The 21,523-nt window shown below is 45.4% G+C and overlaps 2 protein-coding genes across 12 annotated transcripts in view; both read right to left on the bottom strand.

Moving 5' to 3' along the window:
* Positions 1 to 13,431: 13,431 nt before the first annotated feature.
* Positions 13,432 to 15,624, bottom strand: rassf10b (Ras association domain family member 10b). The gene has a single exon (XM_029721586.1). It carries the CDS (start codon positions 15,330 to 15,332, stop codon positions 13,938 to 13,940), a length of 1,395 nt encoding a protein of 464 aa, XP_029577446.1. The 5' UTR covers positions 15,333 to 15,624; the 3' UTR covers positions 13,432 to 13,937.
* A 2,395-nt stretch (positions 15,625 to 18,019) lies between these two features.
* Positions 18,020 to 21,523, bottom strand: part of tead1b (TEA domain family member 1b) — a 63,581-nt gene continuing 60,077 nt past the window's right edge. For 10 of the 11 annotated variants that reach the window (XM_029721574.1, XM_029721575.1, XM_029721578.1 and 7 more), the window contains one exon: positions 21,032 to 21,170. In XM_029721574.1, coding sequence (XP_029577434.1) covers positions 21,057 to 21,170 — 114 coding nt within the window. In that variant the 3' untranslated portion in view covers positions 21,032 to 21,056. Of the gene's footprint in view, positions 21,171 to 21,523 lie in introns of all 11 variants that reach the window. The other variant, XM_029721577.1, reaches the window with a different exon arrangement.

Genomic DNA, 21,523 nt, shown 5'->3' with positions numbered 1-21,523 from the left:
AGTCCTGGCAATAGGATCGCAGAAACCTGCCCACATACTGGTTGACTCTCTCTGCCTGCCCGTTACTCTCAGGGTGAAAACCCGAGGTAAGGCTGATCGAGACCCCCAGACCTTCCATGAACGCCTTCCAGACTCTCGAATGTGAACTGGGGACCCCGATCAGACACTATATCCTCAGGCACCCCCTAGTGCCAGAAGACGTGAGTAAACAGGGCTTCTACAGTCTGTAGGGCCGTAGGAAGACCGGGCAGAGGGAGGAGACGACAGGACTTAGAGAAACGATCCACAACGACCAGGATCGTAGTGTTTCCCTGTGAAAGAGGTAGATCAGTTAAAACATCCACAGACAGGTGTGACCAAGGTCATTGTGGAACGGGTAAGGGGTGTAGCTTACCTCTGGGCAGGTGTCTCGGAGCCTTACACTGGGCACACACCAAGCAGAAGGAAAAATAGATCCTCATGTCCTTAGCCAAGGTGGGCCACCAGTACTTCCCAGTCAGACAGCGCACCGTCCGACCGATCCCCGGATGACCAGACAAGGGTGACGTGTGGACCCAATAGATAAACTGGTCACGGACAGCAGACGGAACGTACATACGCCCGACCGGACACTGGAGGGGAGCGGGCTCTGTACGCAATGTACAGAGCCTGCTCAATGTCCGCGTCCAGCTCCCACATGACCGGCGCTACCAGTCAAGAGGCCGGGAGTATGGGAGTCTGATTCATGGGTAGATCCTCTGTGTCATACAGCCGGGACAGTGCGTCTGCCTTCGTATTCTGGGAACCTGGTCTGTAGGACAGGGTAAACACAAATCGGGTAAAGAACATGGCCCACCTTGCCTGACGAGGATTCAGTCTCCTCGCTGACCAGATGTACTCCAGGTTGCGGTGGTCAATCCAGATGAGAAAGGGTGTTTAGCCCCCTCAAGCCAATGTCTCCACACCTTCAATGCATTAACCACAGCCAACAGCTCCCGGTCCCCCACATAATAGTTACGCTCCGCTGGGCTGAGCTTCTTCGAGAAGAAAGCACAGGGGCGGAGTTTTGGTGGCGTACCTGAGCGCTGTGAGAGCACGGCTCCTATCCCAGCCTCGGACGCCTCCACCTCCACTATGAACGCCAAAGAGGGATCCGGATGGGCCAGCACGGGAGCTGAAGTAAACAGAGCTCTTAGCTGCCCAAAAGCCCTGCCCAAAAGCCCCTCAGCCGACCACTGCAACCGTACGGGACCCCCCTTCAGCAGTGAGGTAATGGGAGCAGCCACCTGGCCAAAACCCCGGATAAATCTCTGGTAGTAATTGGCAAACCCTAAAAATCGCTGCACCTCCTTCACCGTGGTGGGAGTCGGCCAATTACGCACGGCTGCAATGCGGTCACTCTCCATCTCCACCACTGATGTGGAAATGCGATACCCTATGAAGGAGATGGCCTGCTGAAAGAACAAGCATTTCTCAGCCTTGATGTACAGGTCATGCTCCAACAGTCATCCAAGAACCCTGCGTACCAAGGACACATGCTCGGCGCGTGTAGCAGGGTATATCAGAATGTCATCGATATACACCACTACACCCTGCCCGTGCAGGTCCCTGAAAATCTCGTCTACAAAGGATTGGAAAACTGATGGAGCATTCATCAACCCGTACGGCATGACTAAGTACTCATAATTCCCTGAGGTGGTACTAAACGCTGTCTTCCACTCATCTCCCTCCCCGATACGCACCAGGTTATACGCACTCCGGAGATCCAGTTTCGTGAAGAAGCACGCCCCATGCATTGACTCAATCGCCGTGGCGATAAGAGGTACCGGGTAACTGTACCTCACCGTGATTTGATTGAGACCTCTATAGTCAATGCACGGGCGTAGATCTCCATCCTTCTTCTTCACAAAAAAGAAACTCGAGGAGGTGGGTGAAGTGGAGGACCGAATGTACCCCTGACGCAGGGATTCAGAGACATATGTCTCCATAGCCACAGTCTCCGCTTGTGACAGGGGATACACGGGACTCCTGGGACGCGCAGCGTCTACCAGGAGATTTATCGCACAATCCCCCCGCCGATGAGGTGGTAATTGAGTCGCCTTCTTTTTACAGAATGCGAGAGCCAAATCGGCATATTCTGGGGGGATGCGCACGGTGGAGACCTGGTCTGGACTTGCCATCGTGGTAGCACCAACGGAAACCCCTACACACCTCCCCGGGCACTCTTGCGACCACCCCGTGAGAGCACTCTGTTGCCAGGAAATAGTGGGGTTATGATGAGCTAACCAGGGAAGGCCTAGTACCACGGGAAACACAGGACAGTCAATGAGGAAGAGCCTGATTTTCTCCTCGTGACCCCCCTGTGTCTCCATGGCCAGGGAGATGGTGGCTTCCCTGATTAGCCCGGACCCTAATGGTCGACTATCCAGAGCGTGAACTGGGAAAGGTCTAACTACAGGAATAATGGGGATCCCTAAACTAAGGGCTAACGCTCTGTCGATAAAATTCCCAGCTGCGCCTGAATCGACGAGCGTCGTATGCTGGGAATGAGGAGAAAAATTAGGGAAAGAAACAGGTATGAGCAGGTGTTCAACAGAGGACTCTGGATGACTGTGGTGCAGACTAACCTGGGGTAACGCCAGAGTGCCATGCCTGTTACCTCGACTTCCAGAGGAACCGACACCGCACCGAAAGGCAGTGTGCCCTCTGCGGCCACAGATGGTGCATGTGATGGCTCCTCCTCCAGTCTCCCTATGCGCAGCCCCTCCCGACTCCATGGGCACTGGAGCGGGGGTACTGAAAAATGGCACCAACAGAGCTCCCTCTGGGCGTCCGCGGGTGACCAGCAGGTTATCCAACCGGATGGACAACTCCACCAGTTGGACGAAGGAGATGGTGGCATCCCCGCAGGCTCACGTCGGAGGTCCTCGTGCAGGCTGCACCGATATTGGTCGATGAGGGCCCTGTCGCTCCAGCCTGCTCCGGCGGCCAAGGTCTGGAATTCCAGGGCGAATTCCTGGGCGCTCCTCGTCCCCTGCCTCAAATGGAAGAGCCGTTCTCCCGCCACTCTCCCTTTGGGCGGATGGTCGAAGACGGCCCGGAAGCGACGGGTGAACTCCTCGAAGTGGTCCAACACCACGTCATCTTCTCCCCACACGGCGTTTTCCCACTCCAGAGCTCTCCCTGAGAGGCATGAGACGAGGGCAGACACTCTCTCCCTTCCCGAGGGAGCTGGGTGCACAGTGGCAGGTAAAGGTCCAGTTGTAATAGGAATCCCTGGCACTGTGTGGCCGTCCCATCATACTCCCTGGGAAGGGAGAGACGTATCCCACTGGGACTGGCTCCGGATGGGACGGGTAGAGGCAACCCCGGTTGCGCTGGTTGAGGCACTGGAGAGACTTCCTGTCATCATGGCACCAAGATGATGTAACATAGCCGAATGTTCCTGGACGCGCTCCTCGACTCCTCTAACCGGGGTACCTGCTCCTGCTGACTCCGTAGTTGGTGTGTAATTCTGTTAGGCATGTATATGGGAGGCGAAGTCAAGCGCAGGAGAGCGGAGTATATTAAACAGGCACACTTTAATACCGGTCAACAACGACAGCACATAAAACATACTAGTGCCACAAACACGGTCTAATCCAAAAGTGCAGCGCCTGACATAATAATCACGTAACAATTAACAATTACACTCAAAGACATGATGGGGAACAGAGGACTAAATACATGTAGATTGATTGGGGAATGAAAACCAGGTGTGTATGGAACAAGAAAAAACAAATGGACATATGAGAAATGGAGCGGCGATGGCTAGAAAGCCGGTGGCGTCGATCACCGAACGCCGCCGAACAAGGAGAGGAGCCGACTTCGGCGGAAGTCGTGACAAACAGACAGCCCACCCTGTCTGCACTGCCTGTCCCAGTCAGATCACATATGGCCAGGGCAATGTGTTTGGGTAGAGTAGGACTGGCTTCTCTCCCCTCTTCCTAGTCGGCGGTAGGACCAGGTCTGTCTCTGTGACTAAATACGTTTTTTGGCTGTCAGAAGGCATTCGGTTTTCTGTTCTCTCATTTCCACCTTTTACTTTCTTATTCTAATTCCCTTTACATTTCTCTCTTCACAGAACAATTGGATTGGCTAGCAAGTTGAGCTGAGCTCTTGTGGTCCATTCAACAGGAGCTGATGTGGAGCTTTGCTTGGCCTGTCCTGCTTATCTACCCACAGTGGGCATGCACAGCCTGCAGCTGAAGAGCAGCTCAGGTCTGCATGGTCATTTCTCTTCACATACCATGGACTGTCAGACAAAGGGCAGGCAGGCTGAAGCAGCTGCTTAACACGACACATTATCAAGTCAGAGAGTTGGGGCAAAATAGTGTTTTTCCCCCGAGGCCAATTATTCATGAGATGCAGCAGAGGAAGCAGTCAGGTCTCAGCAGGCAGAGGGGAAATTGGAAAATGTAGACAAACTGAGCTCTATGTGCAGTGCCTGTGACAAGTTTCCACTGCACATGGGTTGTTTTTAACCCAGCTTTTATGTGCATGTCCTGTATGTCACCAAACCAGTTCATTCATAACACAGGGCCATAAATGAGGGAGAACATACATAGCCTACTGTAACTGTGAACTGTTGAAACGTGTTATACTAAACAGGAAAGTTGGTATATAAGATGTATATAATGTCAAGTTCCACCATCTCGTTCTCTCAACACTCTCACAGACATTAGTGCAAGTTGTATTGATTATTATTACACAAGTAGAAATAAGGTGAAAAACATCCCATGTGACAGTCCATCTAGATTCTAGATATAGGCAGTATTATTATGACTAATCTAGGATCTAAGAGGAGTAGTGGAGTGAACCCCAAATCTGAAAATGAACCACACATGATGAAATCCTGCCTTTTACTCATCGATTGGTTCTTTATTTCCTGTTGCCTCCCTGAAAAAAAAGCTATTTCCTGTTGTATTTCTGAGCTGCATTTCATATTCAGTGTCTTTCAACTGCATTCTGCATTATGTTGAAGTGCTGTTAGTGCCTGAAGGGATAGGACACCTCGGGACTTCAGTTCTATGTGCAATGCGTCTTCTATTATTCAGGGTGGTAATGCAACCCTTTATTTCAAGCAACACTAAGACTTGTAATTGTCTTTATCTCTGAACTAAAATAACTCTTTACTTCATACATCAGGTGCATTCACTATCAAGAAGTACAAAATACTGGACAAAAGATTCATGATACTCCAACATGTAATTTTATTATATTGTGTGTACGTAGAACCACTTAAAATTGAAAAGGAAATGGAATGAATTGATTGCATAAGGTGGATGTACCTGTTGCCTAACATTCATTTATAGTTTTCTCTTCTGCTCTGGTATTGACTCTGCCAGTGTGGGATCCTAAGCTCTGACTCAGCCCTGCTTCATGTGCATTCCTTTTTCACTGAGAGGCACACACAGTATCTCTCTGGCGCCACTGAAAGCCACATCCTTTCATGCATGTTTGCCTGTCGCCCCTCTCCTTCTCCTACTTGCTCTGCCTTTAGCACACGTTTAGAAAGACCCTGTTTGCATGCACTGCAATCACTACCTTTTTTGTCCCTTTTATACAGAGCTGTCACCGAGATGTCAACTGCTAAGCGAGACAAACAACACATCCCAGAATCCCCCAGAAGTCATAGGCTCTGAGACGTGAGGGGTTCAAGACACATTGTTCAGTATGAGCTGGCCATTGCACACTCCCCAAACTCTCTTCAATTATACCACACAGTGAAGCTGCATTGTGAGGTTCCAGTAATGTAATCCCCCTAAATCAAAATGCAAATCAGGCCTATTCTCAATCCTGCACGCTCCCTTCTTTTTTGAAGATGGCTAGCTGTGATGGTGTTCTTGTGCTTTGTGTGGGAAGAAACCTTACTTTTACTGTTTAAGTCAAGACACAAAACAGGTCATAAACTCTACAAGTTCACTCCCTATGCCACACAGTTGTCAGTATGGAAAAAAACTTAATTCTAGTGCATCGTCTGGATGTATGGTAATATGATTATTGATAATAGCACATGTAAACAGTATATAATGTTACTGTATTGGAATGTTTGCCATAGAATGTAGTATGGGACATAATATCACCTTTTATTCTGTCACAAAGCGATTAAGGTTAATATACCAATCATTTATTTAGTATTTTTTTTATTTCACCTTTATTTAACCAGGTAGGCTAGTTGAGAACAAGATAAACAATAGATGTTGTTGTCCCCCATACAGCTCCAAACTTCTCCAGAGTGAGAGGCCCACCAGGCCTCATGACAGGCCATGTGAACACTGTAAACCTCCCATCCAGCCAGCCAGCTATTTACACAACTGACTGAGTGGCCAGGCCCGGGTGTTTCATACACTGATAAATGGTGCAGAGACGAGATGAGGAGAAGAACGGAGATGAACACTGCACCGCCTCATGTGTTTTTCTCAGTGGACCTCATGGTGTATTGCACCGCTGGCAGCTCCTTACACTCAGGTCCTAATGAGCTCCATAAACAGTCCCAGATTTAATCGCAGGGTACAGTGAAATTCTTATGCTCCGACAGTGCAGGTTAAAAAAAGAGAAGTGAATGAGACAGTAATAAATAAAATAAAAATACAATACAAATATATACACATTTTCAAATGTAGCAATGATAAATGTCCATTGGGGGGTTGGGGCAGGATAAGTGTCCATTAGGGGGGGGAGTGAGAAGTGGATGAGATCATAATAAGGGGGACAGGGATATCAGATAGCTGCCTAGTGGCTATTCAGCCGCCTGATGGTCTGGGGGTAGAAGCTATTGGCGTGTCTGACAGTTTTTGCCATGATTCTCCCATACAGTCCGCGTCTGACAGTTTTGCCATGATTCTCCCATACAGTCCGCGTCTGACAGTTTTTGCCATGATTCTCCCATACAGTCCGTGTCTGACAGTTTTTGCCATGATTCTCCCATACAGTCCGCGTCTGACAGTTTTTGCCATGATTCTCCCATACAGTCCGTGTCTGAGTGATGGAAGTGGGGAGAACAGGCCGTGGTTCAGTTGGGAGAGGAGGTTGTGCTGTCTAGTGCATGAGTTCTGGATTTATGGGTTTGGGGAAATATTGCATTTGGTGGATTTGATAAGCACGGTGGATGGTTGTCTTCTCTTCTAATACAGCCCATATACTGAGCATATTAAAGTTCAACCTGTTTGAGGTGTGTCCCAGTCTGTTGGACCACTCTGAAACTGATTCCTTGTTTTCTGAGCCAAAGGTATTAAAATGTCAGCATTACCTTAGGGCCTGTGTGTTCTTTCAAAATGCAAAAGCCAAACAGCATAGTAAGTTATGAGAAATGTCAGATGAGCAGAGAACTGTGAAAGACACCGATTGTATAAAAAGGGAAGAAGGGTCCTTGTTCCATTTAGAGTTTTGGCTTCAGACTAAACCCCGTCTGACATGTTCATAAGTCTGCTGGAGTGTCCAACTTTGTCAAATATGCAAACACAAAGGAATCAAATTATGAAACATATTATTTTCCAATACATTTGTTTAGACTGGGAACGTCAGGGTGGCTGTCTAGATCTTACAGATAGACGTCAGCTCTCTCTGGTTCTCTGGGCAGTTTGTTACAGTATCACCATTCCATCCCAGGTCTGTACTAGTAGTGTAAGGTGAGAGATATCAGAGCAGGTAACAATAGAGAGGTGGATGGGTGATGTACCTGTGGGTGAATAACACACATGAATAGGTTCCACATGGATAGTGTCTTGTCTCAACGCTAATTGCTGTCAAAGTATCAGATCCCATTTTATGGTTATCAAGTATCTTTGATGTTGGATAAAAGTTTTCTAACTAAAACTCAATGGAAGTATTGTGCATGATCTGAACATAACACCCCTCTGGTCTTATTCTGCACCCTAAACGTACATACCAACATGCTCGTGTGAGACTTATTCAGCAACATAGAAAGAATACTTTTAATGCTCTCGTACACTCTTCATACAATAAATAAGAAGTGCATTGTGCCATAACAGACTTTGTCTGCATTATAACCCCATCTTTCCCATGTCGCCCATCTTTCCCATTATCCCCTGTGTATTTATACCTGTATACTCTGTTTGTCTGTTGCCAGTTCGTCTTGTTTGTCAAGTCAACCAGCTTTTTTTGTATCAGCTCCTGCTTTTCCCTAGTCTTTCTTTCTTGTCCTCCTGGTTTTGACCCTTGCCTGTCCTGACCCTGAGCCCGCCCGCCTGACCACTCTGCCTGACCCTGAGCCTGCCTGCCTTCCTGTACCTTTGCCCCACCTCTGGATTACCGATCTCTGCCTGACCTGACCCTGAGCCTGCCTGCCATCCTGTACCTTTGCCCCTGTTGCTGTAATAAACATTGTTACTTCGACAAGGTCTGCATCTGGGTCTTACCTTTATCCTGATAGTACGAACTGGCCATGACTGACCCAGCAGACCCCGGCCAGCTGCGCATCGCCATCTCCTCCCAAGGAGCCACCATCGGGAGGCAAGAGGACCTGCTTCGTGGTCTCATGGAGGAGGTCCAAACGTTGGCTGAACGCCATGAACGCCATTAGACAGTTTGCTGGAGCAATTCCGCGGGTTGTCTGGGAGGTAGCCTACCACGGTGGTAACCCCACAGCCCCTCAGTAACCCAGCTGCTAGCAGCACCATCTCATTGGCCACTCCACCTTCTCAGGAGCCCCGTTTACCCCCCGAACACTTCAATGGAGAGTCGAGCACCTGTCGGGTGTTTCTAGCTCAGTGTGCCCTAATTTTTTAGTTTCAGCCATACTCCTTCCCCTCAGATTGCTCCAAGATAGCCTATCTCATCACGCTGATGTCCGGTAGGGATCTCATCTGGGCTACTTCTGTATGGGAACAGCAGCCGGCCATATGCATTTGTCTGGAGGGGTTCGTGAGAGAGGTGAAGAAAGTTTTTTTACGCCCCGTTCTCTGGGAGAGAAGCTGCCTGGAAGCTAATCCAGCTTCGGCAGGACACCAGCAGTGTGGCCGACTAGGTGGTGGATTTCCACACGTTGGCAGTAGAAAGTGCTTGGAACCAGGATGTACTGTTCGATATGTTCCTGCATGGCGTCTCGGAGGAGGTCAAGGTCGAGCTTGCTGCTCGGGAGTTACCTACGGATCTCGATTCCCTAGAGTGCTGAACAGGCGCTCTATAGGCCGGATCACTCATATTACCACTCCCATCAACCTACGGGTGTCAGAGAATCACAGCAAAACTATTCAATTCCTGCTCATCAAGTCACCTCAGATTCCCGTGGTATTGGGATTCTCCTGGCTTCAGCGACACAATCCCCTCATCAACTGGTCTACTGGTGCCATCATGGGCTGGAGTCCGTTCTGCCAAACCCAGTGTCTGAAGTTAGTGCAACCTGCCCCGGGACATCTTCCTGGGGGCTCAGAAGGTGCCCCGGACCTCTCCGCCATTTCCGCGGTGTACCAGGACCTTCGGGAGGTCTTCAACAAGGCCCGGGCTGCTTCGCTTCTGCCGCACCAACCATATGACTGTGGGATTGACCTTCTCCCTTGCACCACTCCGCCCTGGGGACGACTGTACTCACTGTCGGGACCAGAGACCAAGGCTATTGGGGACTCCCTAGCTGTAGGATTTATACGTCCTTCATCCTCTCCCACCGGTGCAGGGTTCTTCTTTGTGGAGAAGAAGACCCTGTGCCCGTGCATCGACTACAGGGGACTCAATGACATAACGGTGAAGAACCGCTACCCGCTACCACTCATCTCCTCGGCCTTCGAGCCGCTCCAGGGGGCTACCGTGTTTTCCAAGCTGGATCTACGGAACTCCTACCACCTGGTGCGGATACGGGAGGGGGATGAGTGGAGGACCGCCTTCAACACGGCCAGAGGCCACTACGAGTATTTGGTCATGCCATTTGGCCTCACCAACGGCCCTGCTGTGTTCCAGGCTCTGGTAAATGATGTTCTCTGCGACATGTTGAACCGGTTCATCTTCGTCTACGTTGATGACATCCTTGTCTTCTCCCGCTTCCCCCAAGAACATGTGCTCCACATCCTTTACCTTTATCCTGATATACACTATACATTGAAAATATTGAATAGCCATTGTTAGTCCTCTGGTTTTGATTTTTCGAATCAAAATCAAACACATAAAACAGAGAACCTCCTGCCAGGCATCCAGGATGGAGGCAGTAATGTATACTGCTGCTATGTCTCAGATCCAACACCTGACACTGGATACCTACTGTATACAGGTACAGTGTGTATACTAAACACTGGTTGGTTTACAGTGTGTGTGGTATCTAGGAATCCATACAGTAAGGAGTTTAGTTTAGCTATAATCCGTCTTTGTAGGAAAACTGCTGGAACCACCAAAGTAGCCGACTGTATATGGTGGAAAATCAGAACGTCATAAGAACCTGGTCAATCTGGACTCCTACTCCAGGATGTTAGAAACAAAAGAAAATGTGGAAACACCTGAAGAAGTTTCTCCTTTTGAGTTAGTGCGCTCAGTATGCTGTGTATGCTTATGGATGGGGGTGCATTAGTGGCTGCGTGCATGCTGTGCTTGGCTTGTATGTTGTTGTCATGGTTCCTGTATACAATGTTATATGGCTCTGAATGCCAAATATAAATTCTATCCTACTGTAAAGCAGCCAAATCAGGGAAATGGATGATTGTAGTGAGTGTCAGGATGATTGGAACCTTGCTTATTGGTCTGGAAAGTCAGTTTGGCGCTGACATTTTTTTCTCCCTCTTGTTTAAAACACAAACAAACATCCCCCCGAGCAATGCAGTGTCCCATGACCATGACTTGATTGACACCTGCGCCCTATTTTGGGTTCATCTACTCTGGAGTCACTGAACCTTCAAATATTAGAGTTCTGATAGTGTGGTAGTTCTCTCTGTGTGTGCGTGTGCGTGTGCGTGTGTGCGCGTGCGCGTGCACGTGTGCGTGTGTGTGTGTGTGTGCGCGAGAGAGACAGCAAGTAATAAAGCAGTAGAAAATCAAGCGTTTTATCTGGTCTGGTTCTATCATGGTGGAGCGTGTCCCTGTGTAAAGTGAAGGTTTTGGTTCAGACTGTCTGAAACCTGGACCACCTAGGTCAACAGTAATAGCCCTGTCCTCTCCTCACACTGCAGTAATGAAGTATTTATGGGAGGGGTGGAGTTAGAGTACCTGTCATTATCACCCATTGATAGATATCTGCCTCGTTCAGGACGGGAAGGAGTCGCAGGGAGTTAGTGGGGCAGGGCCTCATTAGAGGGGGTGGGGGCTCAGTGCTCGGTGCAGGGGAGTGGAAGAGATTGATGAAGGATCAAAGACATGGCAGTAATTGCGTCCTGTTTGCTGTTTGAGAGATGAAGGAGCCCACTGAGAATCTCCTCTTCTAAATACACCTCCTCCCCAAAGCTACAGCTCAGTCACCACAGTGTTACTCACTTTCCCACACTCCTTTTGAAGGGCTTGTAGAATTCATATAAAAATGTATACTTCAGGTGTGTGTATGTGTGTGTGTGCGTGTACAAGTGCTGGTGTATGTGTGTGTGAAGAGAGCCTCATGAAAATAGTGACATAAGCTACAACAACAGTAAAATGTCATACTAGTTGGGTGGCCATTCTTGTGTGAGTAAAAATCGAACCTAGCCCCTGTAGTGTATATCAGTGAAAGACATACACTATGTGTTCCTGAGCCTGTACAGCCAGGAAGGGAGTTTTACAGCATTCCTCCTCACTGGTGCGTCACGGATCCTTGACTTTATTACTGAGGAGGATACGAGAGGTTCCCATAAACTCCAGCCAGTGTTTCTGGATTGACATTAAAAAGGGATTAGCATTCTCTATCTGTTGTGACCTCTGAGTGCATCCACTAATGCATCCAGATCACATACTAGTTCATTCAGTGGTGTGCTGGTGGCATGCTAATATCAATTTCTGAACATATTTAATCTAATTGAGAGTGATTGGAATGATAAAATCATTTCTGAAATAGCGTAGTTATAGAGTAAAGTAACCCTACCACTGAGACTGGAGGTTTTCATTATGACTGGTCTTCGACGCACATTATAATCCAGCCCTATTATGATCTTTTATAATTTTGTCATCTGGAAAGGCTATTGGCCAAACGTACAGTATGTTGCTTTAATCCATGATTGCCCTGCCCAACCCGAGGTGTGGTAATACTTTAGTCCAGATGTTCACTGACTGATAGACAGACAGAAAAACTATTCGGCCCATTGGAGCATATTACACCATCTCTTATTCACAGTTTTTTGTTATGAAATTCTGTGGCTTATACATATGTAATAACAATATTATCTGAACGATTAAAATGTTAATATCTGTTAAATGTTCTGCAGTGGTGAATGTGAAGTAGAGCCAGAGGTAATGCTCTGACGTTAGCTTTGCAAACAAACCTGATGATGTTATTTGTGACAGTCTGAATGTATCTGCAGCTCTGGCTTTATAGCTACAATCCTCACACTGCTCAACAGACCAACCAGATTAACGCCAACAGCAGGCCTCTGATTACAGCTGATGCTGGTTCGATCTAGTGTTCAGGGATGTGTTAAGAATGCACTATAGCAGGGGTACAGTAGGGGTGGGCAGGGGGAGGAGAAGGAGGGGATCCTCTTATGAGACCCTGGCTGAGAGAGACTGGATCTGAAGCCTGACTGAAGGCCAGTCAACAGTGAAATACAGTAGCATCATGTGCTACCCCACCTGGGCCAGCCAGCAAGCCTCACACTCGCTATTGTGGGGAAATATAATGTAATGCCATACTACTGTATGTCTCTCTGTCAAAGGCATCTCTGCTGCTTCTCCCTGTGTGGTTTATGTCAGAGGAAGTTTTCACCCCTGGAATCTCCTGACGCCCATGGATATGAGCCCAAATCCTTCGTGCCCTCCATGGCCTTTCTCACTCACAATGTGGCACAAACGTCCTGTATGTATCCCTGATCCGTTTTGTACTGTACATGCTCTGGTTTGCGCTGTGTGAGCCCAGCATCTGCTTGGAGTTTTCATCCCATTGCGTAATGCTGCATGCCACCCCTTAACCTACCTCCCGTCTCTCTAAAGTACAAATGCCACCCCTTACCCTACTTACCGTCTCTCTCAAGTACACATGGTCGCAAGGGCATGAACACACACACACACACACACACACACACACACACACACACACACACACACACACACACACACACACACAAACAGTGATGCATGCATCCACACACTCTCACACATACACACATGCATGCACGCACACCACACACACACACACACACATACACACACACATACATACACATACATTATTTAACATCATCCTATACTTTTTACTCTTCCCAAACTCTTTCCTGATGCATACAATTTGCAGACTTGGTATTGATTAGGCAAGGAAAAGTAATTTTCTACACATTTCAATGAAGCAATTGCATATAAGCTTTTTAAATTATCTTTATTTTAGTATGTCATACACCCTTCATATTTAAGACTCATCAGTGTGTCCACAAAATCACATTGGATAAGTGCAGAGCACTACTTCACTTCCAACTAGAATTAGCACTTGATCAGTGTTACATTTAGCATGGTCTATTTTAAGTCTGTTTAGTCTTGCAAACATAAAGATGTCCATTCCTTAACCAATAATAATCAGACTGATAACATTGAGGTGTGTCATATCCTGGCACAGGTCAAAGGGTTTTATATAGAGAAAAGGCAGCAAAATACGTGAGTAGCTATAATTGCATATATTTAAGTGACCAAGTATTTTGACTATGTATTGGGGTAAGCTATATAATAGTCAATACATTTTTGGACATTTTTGAATACATTATATTGTGTTGTTCATTGTGGGGATATACTCTATGTCAGATCCCTGAGTTTTTAGACATACAGTAATTATGTCCCATAATTGTCAATAGAATTTGAAGCATCCTGGCAATTCATACCAATGACTCGCACACAGGTGGGTTATCCGAGTCCTGACTGTGCATGGAGCTCAGGCCAGTGTCTGAATCGTCATCGTTGGCATTGCATGTCTTTGAAAGCCCCCTGGCTTGCTCCACCCACTCACTTTTCGTCTCCAGGAGACGCATCATTGCTGCCTCAGTAACCACAGAGTTGCGGTCATTGTCTTCGCCTTGTGTCTCGTCATCCTCTATATACAATGAGTTCACTTTCTCCAGCAAATCCCGTATCTCCTTTTCTTTCGCCCCCCAAATATCCTGGGTTAGATTCAAATCACTCCTAATAGCCTCCAAATCCGTGTTCAAGCGCAGTCCAATGTATAAACTAGTATCCAGCTGCGTTTTGATCCTCTCCTCCTCCAGAAGAAAATCGTTCTCGAATGATGTGTCAGCCTCGAGGGCTAACGTGTCTGTGTGTGTCGCATGGGCTGTTGATACCCACATAGCGGTCTCTCCCGCGCTGGTTTCCACCTCTTTACTTGACAGCTCCTCTTGCCTTCGCTTCATCCACCTCTGGTTAAGTTCCTCTTGGATCTCCACAGTAATGCTGTCCATGAGCGCTTCGTGCTCAGCCAATTGATCCTGAAGTCTAATCACCTCCTCACACCGTTGGGCATACTCCTCAAACTGGGCAACAGCCTCCGCTGAGCACGGCTTCTCGCCCTCCTGCTTGGAGAGCCCGTCAGAATGCGCATCCACTAAGTATGTGTCCTGCACGTAATTGATCCCATGCATTTTCATCCTGTCAAAATGAACTTTAGCTTCATACCTTTCTATCTCTCTGTCCAGTTCTTTAATTCTCTGGATCTGTTGGCGGATTGTGTGGTCCTGGGATATGACCAGGTGAACCAAAGTTTCCATTTTCTCACCAGTGGGCGCATCCTTGGACACGGTTTGCGCCCTCTTGTTATTTATTTTATCCAACTTTCTGAAAGCTTTCCTGACAATCCGACGTTGTTTCTCAGGTGAAAAGCCCATGGTGGCTCTTGCTGTCCCCTTGTAAATGCACGGGCTCTCCTTGCTGAGCACCACACGCGCCTCTGCGCTCCGGGGTCCGTGGTCAGCCAAAGAAGCCTCATTTTTAACCAACACAAACCGCACGTTCTCCTGCTCCTCTCCCCACGCGCCCCAAAGTCGAAGGATCTTTGTTTTGTTCGGCAAAATTCTCTCAGATCCTCTCCATTTTTCTACGATGCAATAGGACTGGGGTGATCCCAAGAGCATGGCTGCAGAGACACATTGTTTCAAGTTTTGATCCTCTAGGAGCACATTGACCACATCTGCACAGGTTGTGCGCTTTGACAGTCCGGAGACAAGCTTCTCCTCTCGGCAAACCCACACAGATATCTTACTTTCCTTGGACTCCATCATAAACTAAAACGAAACGTTATTCCCCTTTAGAATACCATTCAAATTCCGTTTTTTGAAGAGGGAAACGGATTAGAACAGAGTTTCGTCATGTAAGTGCTAAATTAATTGTACATCCGCATACGTTAGAATAAAAAGCAACATCCAACATTCTGAGATACATTTTTCATTTTACGCGTTCCCTCAAGTAGTTGGTAGCGGATGGGAAGTCCATGTAGCCGCTGTCGCTGTTTGCTCTGTGTCTAAGTAAGCACACTCAACTGCGCCCTTTGCGCGCTGTGCTTACAACCCGAGACTCGCTCTGCTTTGATCACATGACAACTTTACAGTTCCTAAACACAACAAGAAACACCGCCCATAAAGTTTCTTACTCTCCCAGAGAACCTGATTGCGTATTTTGATAAAACATGATAACAACAACAACAACAACACTATTATCAATGATTAACAACAACAAACGACTAATACTACAACTAATAATGATAACAATAATTACAACTACCACATCAATAACAATAGTAGTGATATGCAAAATTATAACAACGCTTATAATAATAATTGTATACATGCGCATGTAGTATTATTACTAATATTAATTTATAATAATTTACTGTACCTTGGCTGATGTACCTTGGCTGGTGCCTTGGCTGATGCGACATAAACGCAGACAGCCCTGGGGGTTATGCAACACTTCAAATAGTGACAATGGGAGGTGTGAAATAAGGTACTGACATCCCTAAATCAGAAGATGTTATCTTACTGCTGAGCATATATACATTTTTTAAACCAAATGCATTAGCATGCAGTGTACACACATCTGTATAGAAGGCTATAGCCTAATACATTGCACCATGCGTCTTCTCTGCTTCTCTGACTGACAAACACCCCAACAAACAGATGGTAAAAGGAAAGCGATTGTATTGAGCCAGCTTCGCGGGGTTCCACAATATATTGCCTCATCTCACTTTTCTATTCATACATGCTGATCATCATAATCAACATAACACAGTGGGGGGGACTAGTTGAATCAATGTTGTTTCCACGTAATTTGAACAAAAATAATTAATTGTGATGACACTGAATCAACATGGGAAACGTAAGGGAATTTCGTATTTTTTTCACCTAACTTTTCATCTAAATCCAATTACATGGTGACATTCTTTGTTGATTTCACATTGAACTCTTGTTAGATGACAAGTCAACCAAATGTAAACCAAAACTAGACGTTGAAATGACCTCTGTCCCGAATGGGAAGACTGTCTGACACTTAGACAACCACTTCCTGGTTCATTCAGAAGGCAGCGTTCTAACCTTGATCTCCAGGATTTATCTGGAATTAAGAGAGAAATTCTGCCCCCCTGCTGGTACCTGTCAAGTAAGGACAGCTACACCATGAATCAAGACCATAGTATGGAACATTTCACACCCATTATGAGTGTCCAGTATTCTTCCTCTTGTACTCAGATACAGCTGTGTAAAAGTACTCCCTAGAAACACAGGAAGTGTAGTAGTCCAAATCTGGCAGGGCTCTGACCCCTGGGAAGATTACACTGGTGCACTGTGCATGGATTTAAAAATGACTCCATAATCAGATCCTCTCACACACATGAGCCAGACAGACAGACAGACATCTGTTAGATATTATGTGGACAGTGTCAGTGGAGAGAGAGGATAGGGAGAGGGCATTCTGTAGACGGACGAGTTGTTCTGTCTCTGATTAGTAAGCACACTAAACTACTGGCGTTACAATCATTACAACATCAAACCGTTACACGGTATAATCGATGTGTGAGTGAGTGAATGAGAGAGCAATAGACATACCTAGGCTCCAGGTTAAAATATGCTAGCACTTTTTACAACAGTGTTACAGAATGAGCATGTCAGTTGTAATAGTTAAACAGCAGCACGGTGGCCTTCAGTCTTTTTTAGGTTGGTCCAATGGACAAGTCTTTCATTTGATAATGGCTCCATCTGGTGTTAGCGTTCAGTATTACCCTTGATAACTGTTACGCAAAAAGGAAAGTGCTACATTTTATAATGACACAAACGCTTCATAAATCATTCACAAAATATATACAATTAAGTGCAATAGTCATGCTAGATCTTATTCAAAATGAACGAAGCACAGAACTTTAGCTGAGAGAGGGCTGTGCTTTAGGGATGATAATATTGGGCGGCAGGTAGCGTAGCGGAACCTTAAGAGCTTTGGGCCAGTAACTGAAAGGTCGTTGGTTCGAGTCCCCCAGCCGACTACATGAAACATCTGATGATGTGCCCTTGAGCAAGGCACTTAACCCTAATTCTCCGTGTAAGTTGCTCTAGATATGAGTGTCTGTTAAATGTAAACAATCTTTATCAAAGAGTGCAGCCTGTGTAAGTGGCTTCATTATTGTTGTTATAGGGGCTTCTTTTGTAAATGGTTGTCCCAGATTATGAAATCTAGTTTCATAATTGAAAATACTGCCACATGACATACTGTAATATAATGGAGATACTGTAACAAGGCTGGCACCAATACAAAAGGTAGGGAATGGCTCCCTCTGTTGTGTATTTGTGGTTAGTACAGCTGATGTGTTGTTACCTATTATGTTTATTTATCTAAAGGTTAAGTTCGAATTGAATGTATTAATGTGGAGATGCTCTGTATTTTTTGTATTCTCACTGTCAGTTGTTCATAGAATAAAAAGGGAGACCATATTTTTCCTGATTTATTTAACTTCAATATTGTATACATACAAAGTATCTAGAAAGCTACAAAATATCTACCACTTTATCAAGAAGGCATCAAAATGTTACGGAGCAAAGACAAGACCATATGCAGTAGAGAACACATACACATAAAAGGTTTTATTTTCTGTCCCTTGCTCCAACGCTTTACTGTCATGGATATGAAAAGATATCACACTTCTGTACCAAGAAAAGCAAGGATATATCATTTTATACAAAGCACCTTTTTACAAAGAAAATCTCTGCACACAAACCCAATAGTTGTTTTTATGATACTATCTGAACTATGGAAAAGTTCACTTTAAAGCCAACATCTTAAAATGGAAATAACCAACAAAAAAGGTACCAGTACCTACATTTAGACGAAATTACAAACAAATAACAACAAGAGCTAAACTGCTGATATGTTTGTGTCGAGATTCCGTTACACATCCATGCTTTATGTCCATTTTATTCAGAGTGTCCTCTAGACAATTCATCTGATCAAAGGCAACAGTCTTCTGTTCCCCAGAGACGTGGAAGGTACAGTCAGCTGTTCCAGCTTGGAACTGACATGTCAAATGTACCAGCAGTGTAGCAGTAACAGCATCACCACCCTCTTGGGGCCTGGAATATACCCAAAATGTCATCACAAACCATCATATACATGTAGAACAATAAACAGGAACACCTCAGTAAGTCATTCATTAACGTGAACTAGTACACAGGGCAAAAAGGGAGATAAAACAGTTAACAAAGAAAATATACATATGCCTACTGAACTCCAGTCTCCATAGGGCTGTAGCAAAAATACTGAGCAATTGAACCAACTTTGTCTGTATCCACCAGAAACATTTTCTGCAATGATTCAGAATAAGATGTTCCCATAAATAATTTAGTAAGAATCAGGAAACATGTATCTCTTCTTAAGGTAAAGTTGTAAGCCTATGTGACTTCACAGCTGCTGGAACGAGTCACCAGCATCCATTCTATCAGTTGCTGTCTGGTCAAACAGGCCTTTCACAGACTATAACTTTACACACATGAATAGTACAGGTACTCTTCTCAACAGATAATTTATTAAAACCAAATTATATTAATATATAATTTATTTCACCATGAATCGACTCACTGTCCCTTGTCATCTAGTACAAACCTTCAGCAAGGCAATGTGGTGATTGGTTTCATTACATCTCTTTTTGGTTTAGCAATGCTTAATTCGTAATTATTTAGTATTTTCATTGCTGGAGATTCTAAACCAAAGGCACTTCCATGCTACAGTGCAGGACATGACTAGAGATCGTATGTATCTCTGTATTTTTGGTCTTTCAAAACAGGAAAGGCAAAGTCAGTTCTTATTTATGTTAAAAAGTAACTCAGTTTAACTCGTGTGTGTGTGTGTGTGTGGTAAAATTTTGTACCAATATGTATATTGGTGAGTGATTTTATATATATTTTTTGTGCGTGTTAAAAACAAAATACATTCTTAAAAGTGAACCAAGGCCAGTTTGACACCATACAATAAGGCACTGTACACTGTTACACTTTGGCAGATTGTACTGTAGTAGAATTCCTACAAAATGTGAAAATTAGTCACCCAGCTTAGGAAAGAGATCACAGCTTTAGTGGCATCTTTTGGAATTCACACGTCCGTAACATGTTTAAGGCTCGGAATTGGTGTAGGCCACAGATTCATGGGGTGGTGTGAACGTAAAGGCAGCGACACTGGCTAGGACTGCAATGACCAGACAAAATGCATCATCTGTTCAGAGGCAATGTAACTGCATACTGAACACAGCCCACTGTCTAAGAAGTGATCCATTTTCTCACGGTTATCTCAGGATATCCTAAAACCTTAAACCACACACCTAAAAGAAAAACGTAAAAGTTAAAATCGGCATGTCCTAGAAGGGGAACCAAGTGCTTAGGACAAGGTGACAGTCCACTCAGAGTAGCTAAAGTAGTGCTTTCATGTTTTTAGAATCAAATCCATTTTAATGACTGTCTTCTCAGAAGAGAGGGACTCGTTTGTAGCGTAGGACATTGGAACAGGATAGGTGTATGGTTTCCTTATTGCAATGTAAGACTTGTAAAGCCGTGTCTGAGGCAGACACAGGTTGAACTAGGCCTCTGTAGTGTAATCACAGTGCATTCACTCTGCTGTTAGTGTCTAAGACGTGGATTGTCCACAGGGACCGGTATCTTATTTCCCTGAAAGAAACAGATGCTTTTGTAAAGCAATAACTTCACTATTATGATGCTCACAATCACCTGCCTTCGACTAACTTTCGCGAAGCAATTTTATTATCCCCAAAATGTTTTTTAAAATGCTTTTCTTTGGAAAACCTATTGGTCAAGTGTGTATGTACGGTTTGTATATCTATACCACAGGAGGCGGCCGAGTGGAGAACGGCTCATAATAATGGCCAGAACGGAGCAGATGGAATGGCATCAAACACCTGGAAACTATGTGTTTGATGTATTTGATACCATTCCACTGATTCCACTCCAGTCGTTACCACGAGCCCGTTCTTCCCAATTAAGGTGCCCACCAACCTCCTGTGACCTATACGCTCACAAATCAACTACAGATATACTTGTAGTTTACAGGACCCATGGGGAACAGACAACATCTTTCTAGTGTTTTCTAAGTGTACATTACAAGATCAAAGCGGAAGAAGACAACACACACATAATGTCTGCTGACCAAATTAAACCCAACCAACTGATTCCTTACATACTGCCTCTTTTATATGTACATCCTACAAACAAAGATTGACTCGCCATCCTCAAAATGAAGAATTTCTCCTGTATCAAAACATAGAACAACTGTACCGCAATTCACAGCTGCAGTCAAACATCAAATACATACATTAATATACAAAGAAATGACTAACAATAGGCTTCACCCAAAATGTGACCGAAAAGCAGTGCATGTGTGATTTTCAGCTAGAGGCACTGTCACTTTGTTTTGAGGTTCTTTAGTCTATGTAAAGGGAGGATTCAGGGGGTTCAGGAGTCTCATTCCTTCACCAGTCGGTAGATATGATGCTGCGCACCGTGCTCGCTGTTCGACACCTCAAACACACACGCCATACACAGCAGAGTCTCCTGTGTGTCCCTGTTCGTCACCACCTGGAAGAGACAGAGATGTCATGTTAGTCATTCAGACCTAACGCAATCACACTCCATGTAATGCAATGAGCAGTCTCTGGAGAGGAATATGGGTCTCAGGAAAAGGACTTTTCCGATATTAAAAGGCCCACGGACAGATGTCAATCAGCAAACAGTGTGACAAAAACAAGTCAATTTGTAAATCTAAGGAATTTAAAGGAGTGGGTGAAAAAAATGAAACAAACAAAACCCGGGGCAGGGTTGAGAGTGCACACCCACACATGCATTAAAAAGAGCTCTCTCTGCAGCGGAGAATAGGACTTTAAGCCCCCATGTGATGGCTAATAACAGGGGTCCCCACCCCCTCTGATCGC

Source organism: Salmo trutta, chromosome 29 (assembly GCF_901001165.1).
Source record: "Salmo trutta chromosome 29, fSalTru1.1, whole genome shotgun sequence".
NCBI lineage: Eukaryota > Metazoa > Chordata > Actinopteri > Salmoniformes > Salmonidae > Salmo > Salmo trutta.
This window is presented reverse-complemented; position numbering and strand designations above follow the sequence as displayed.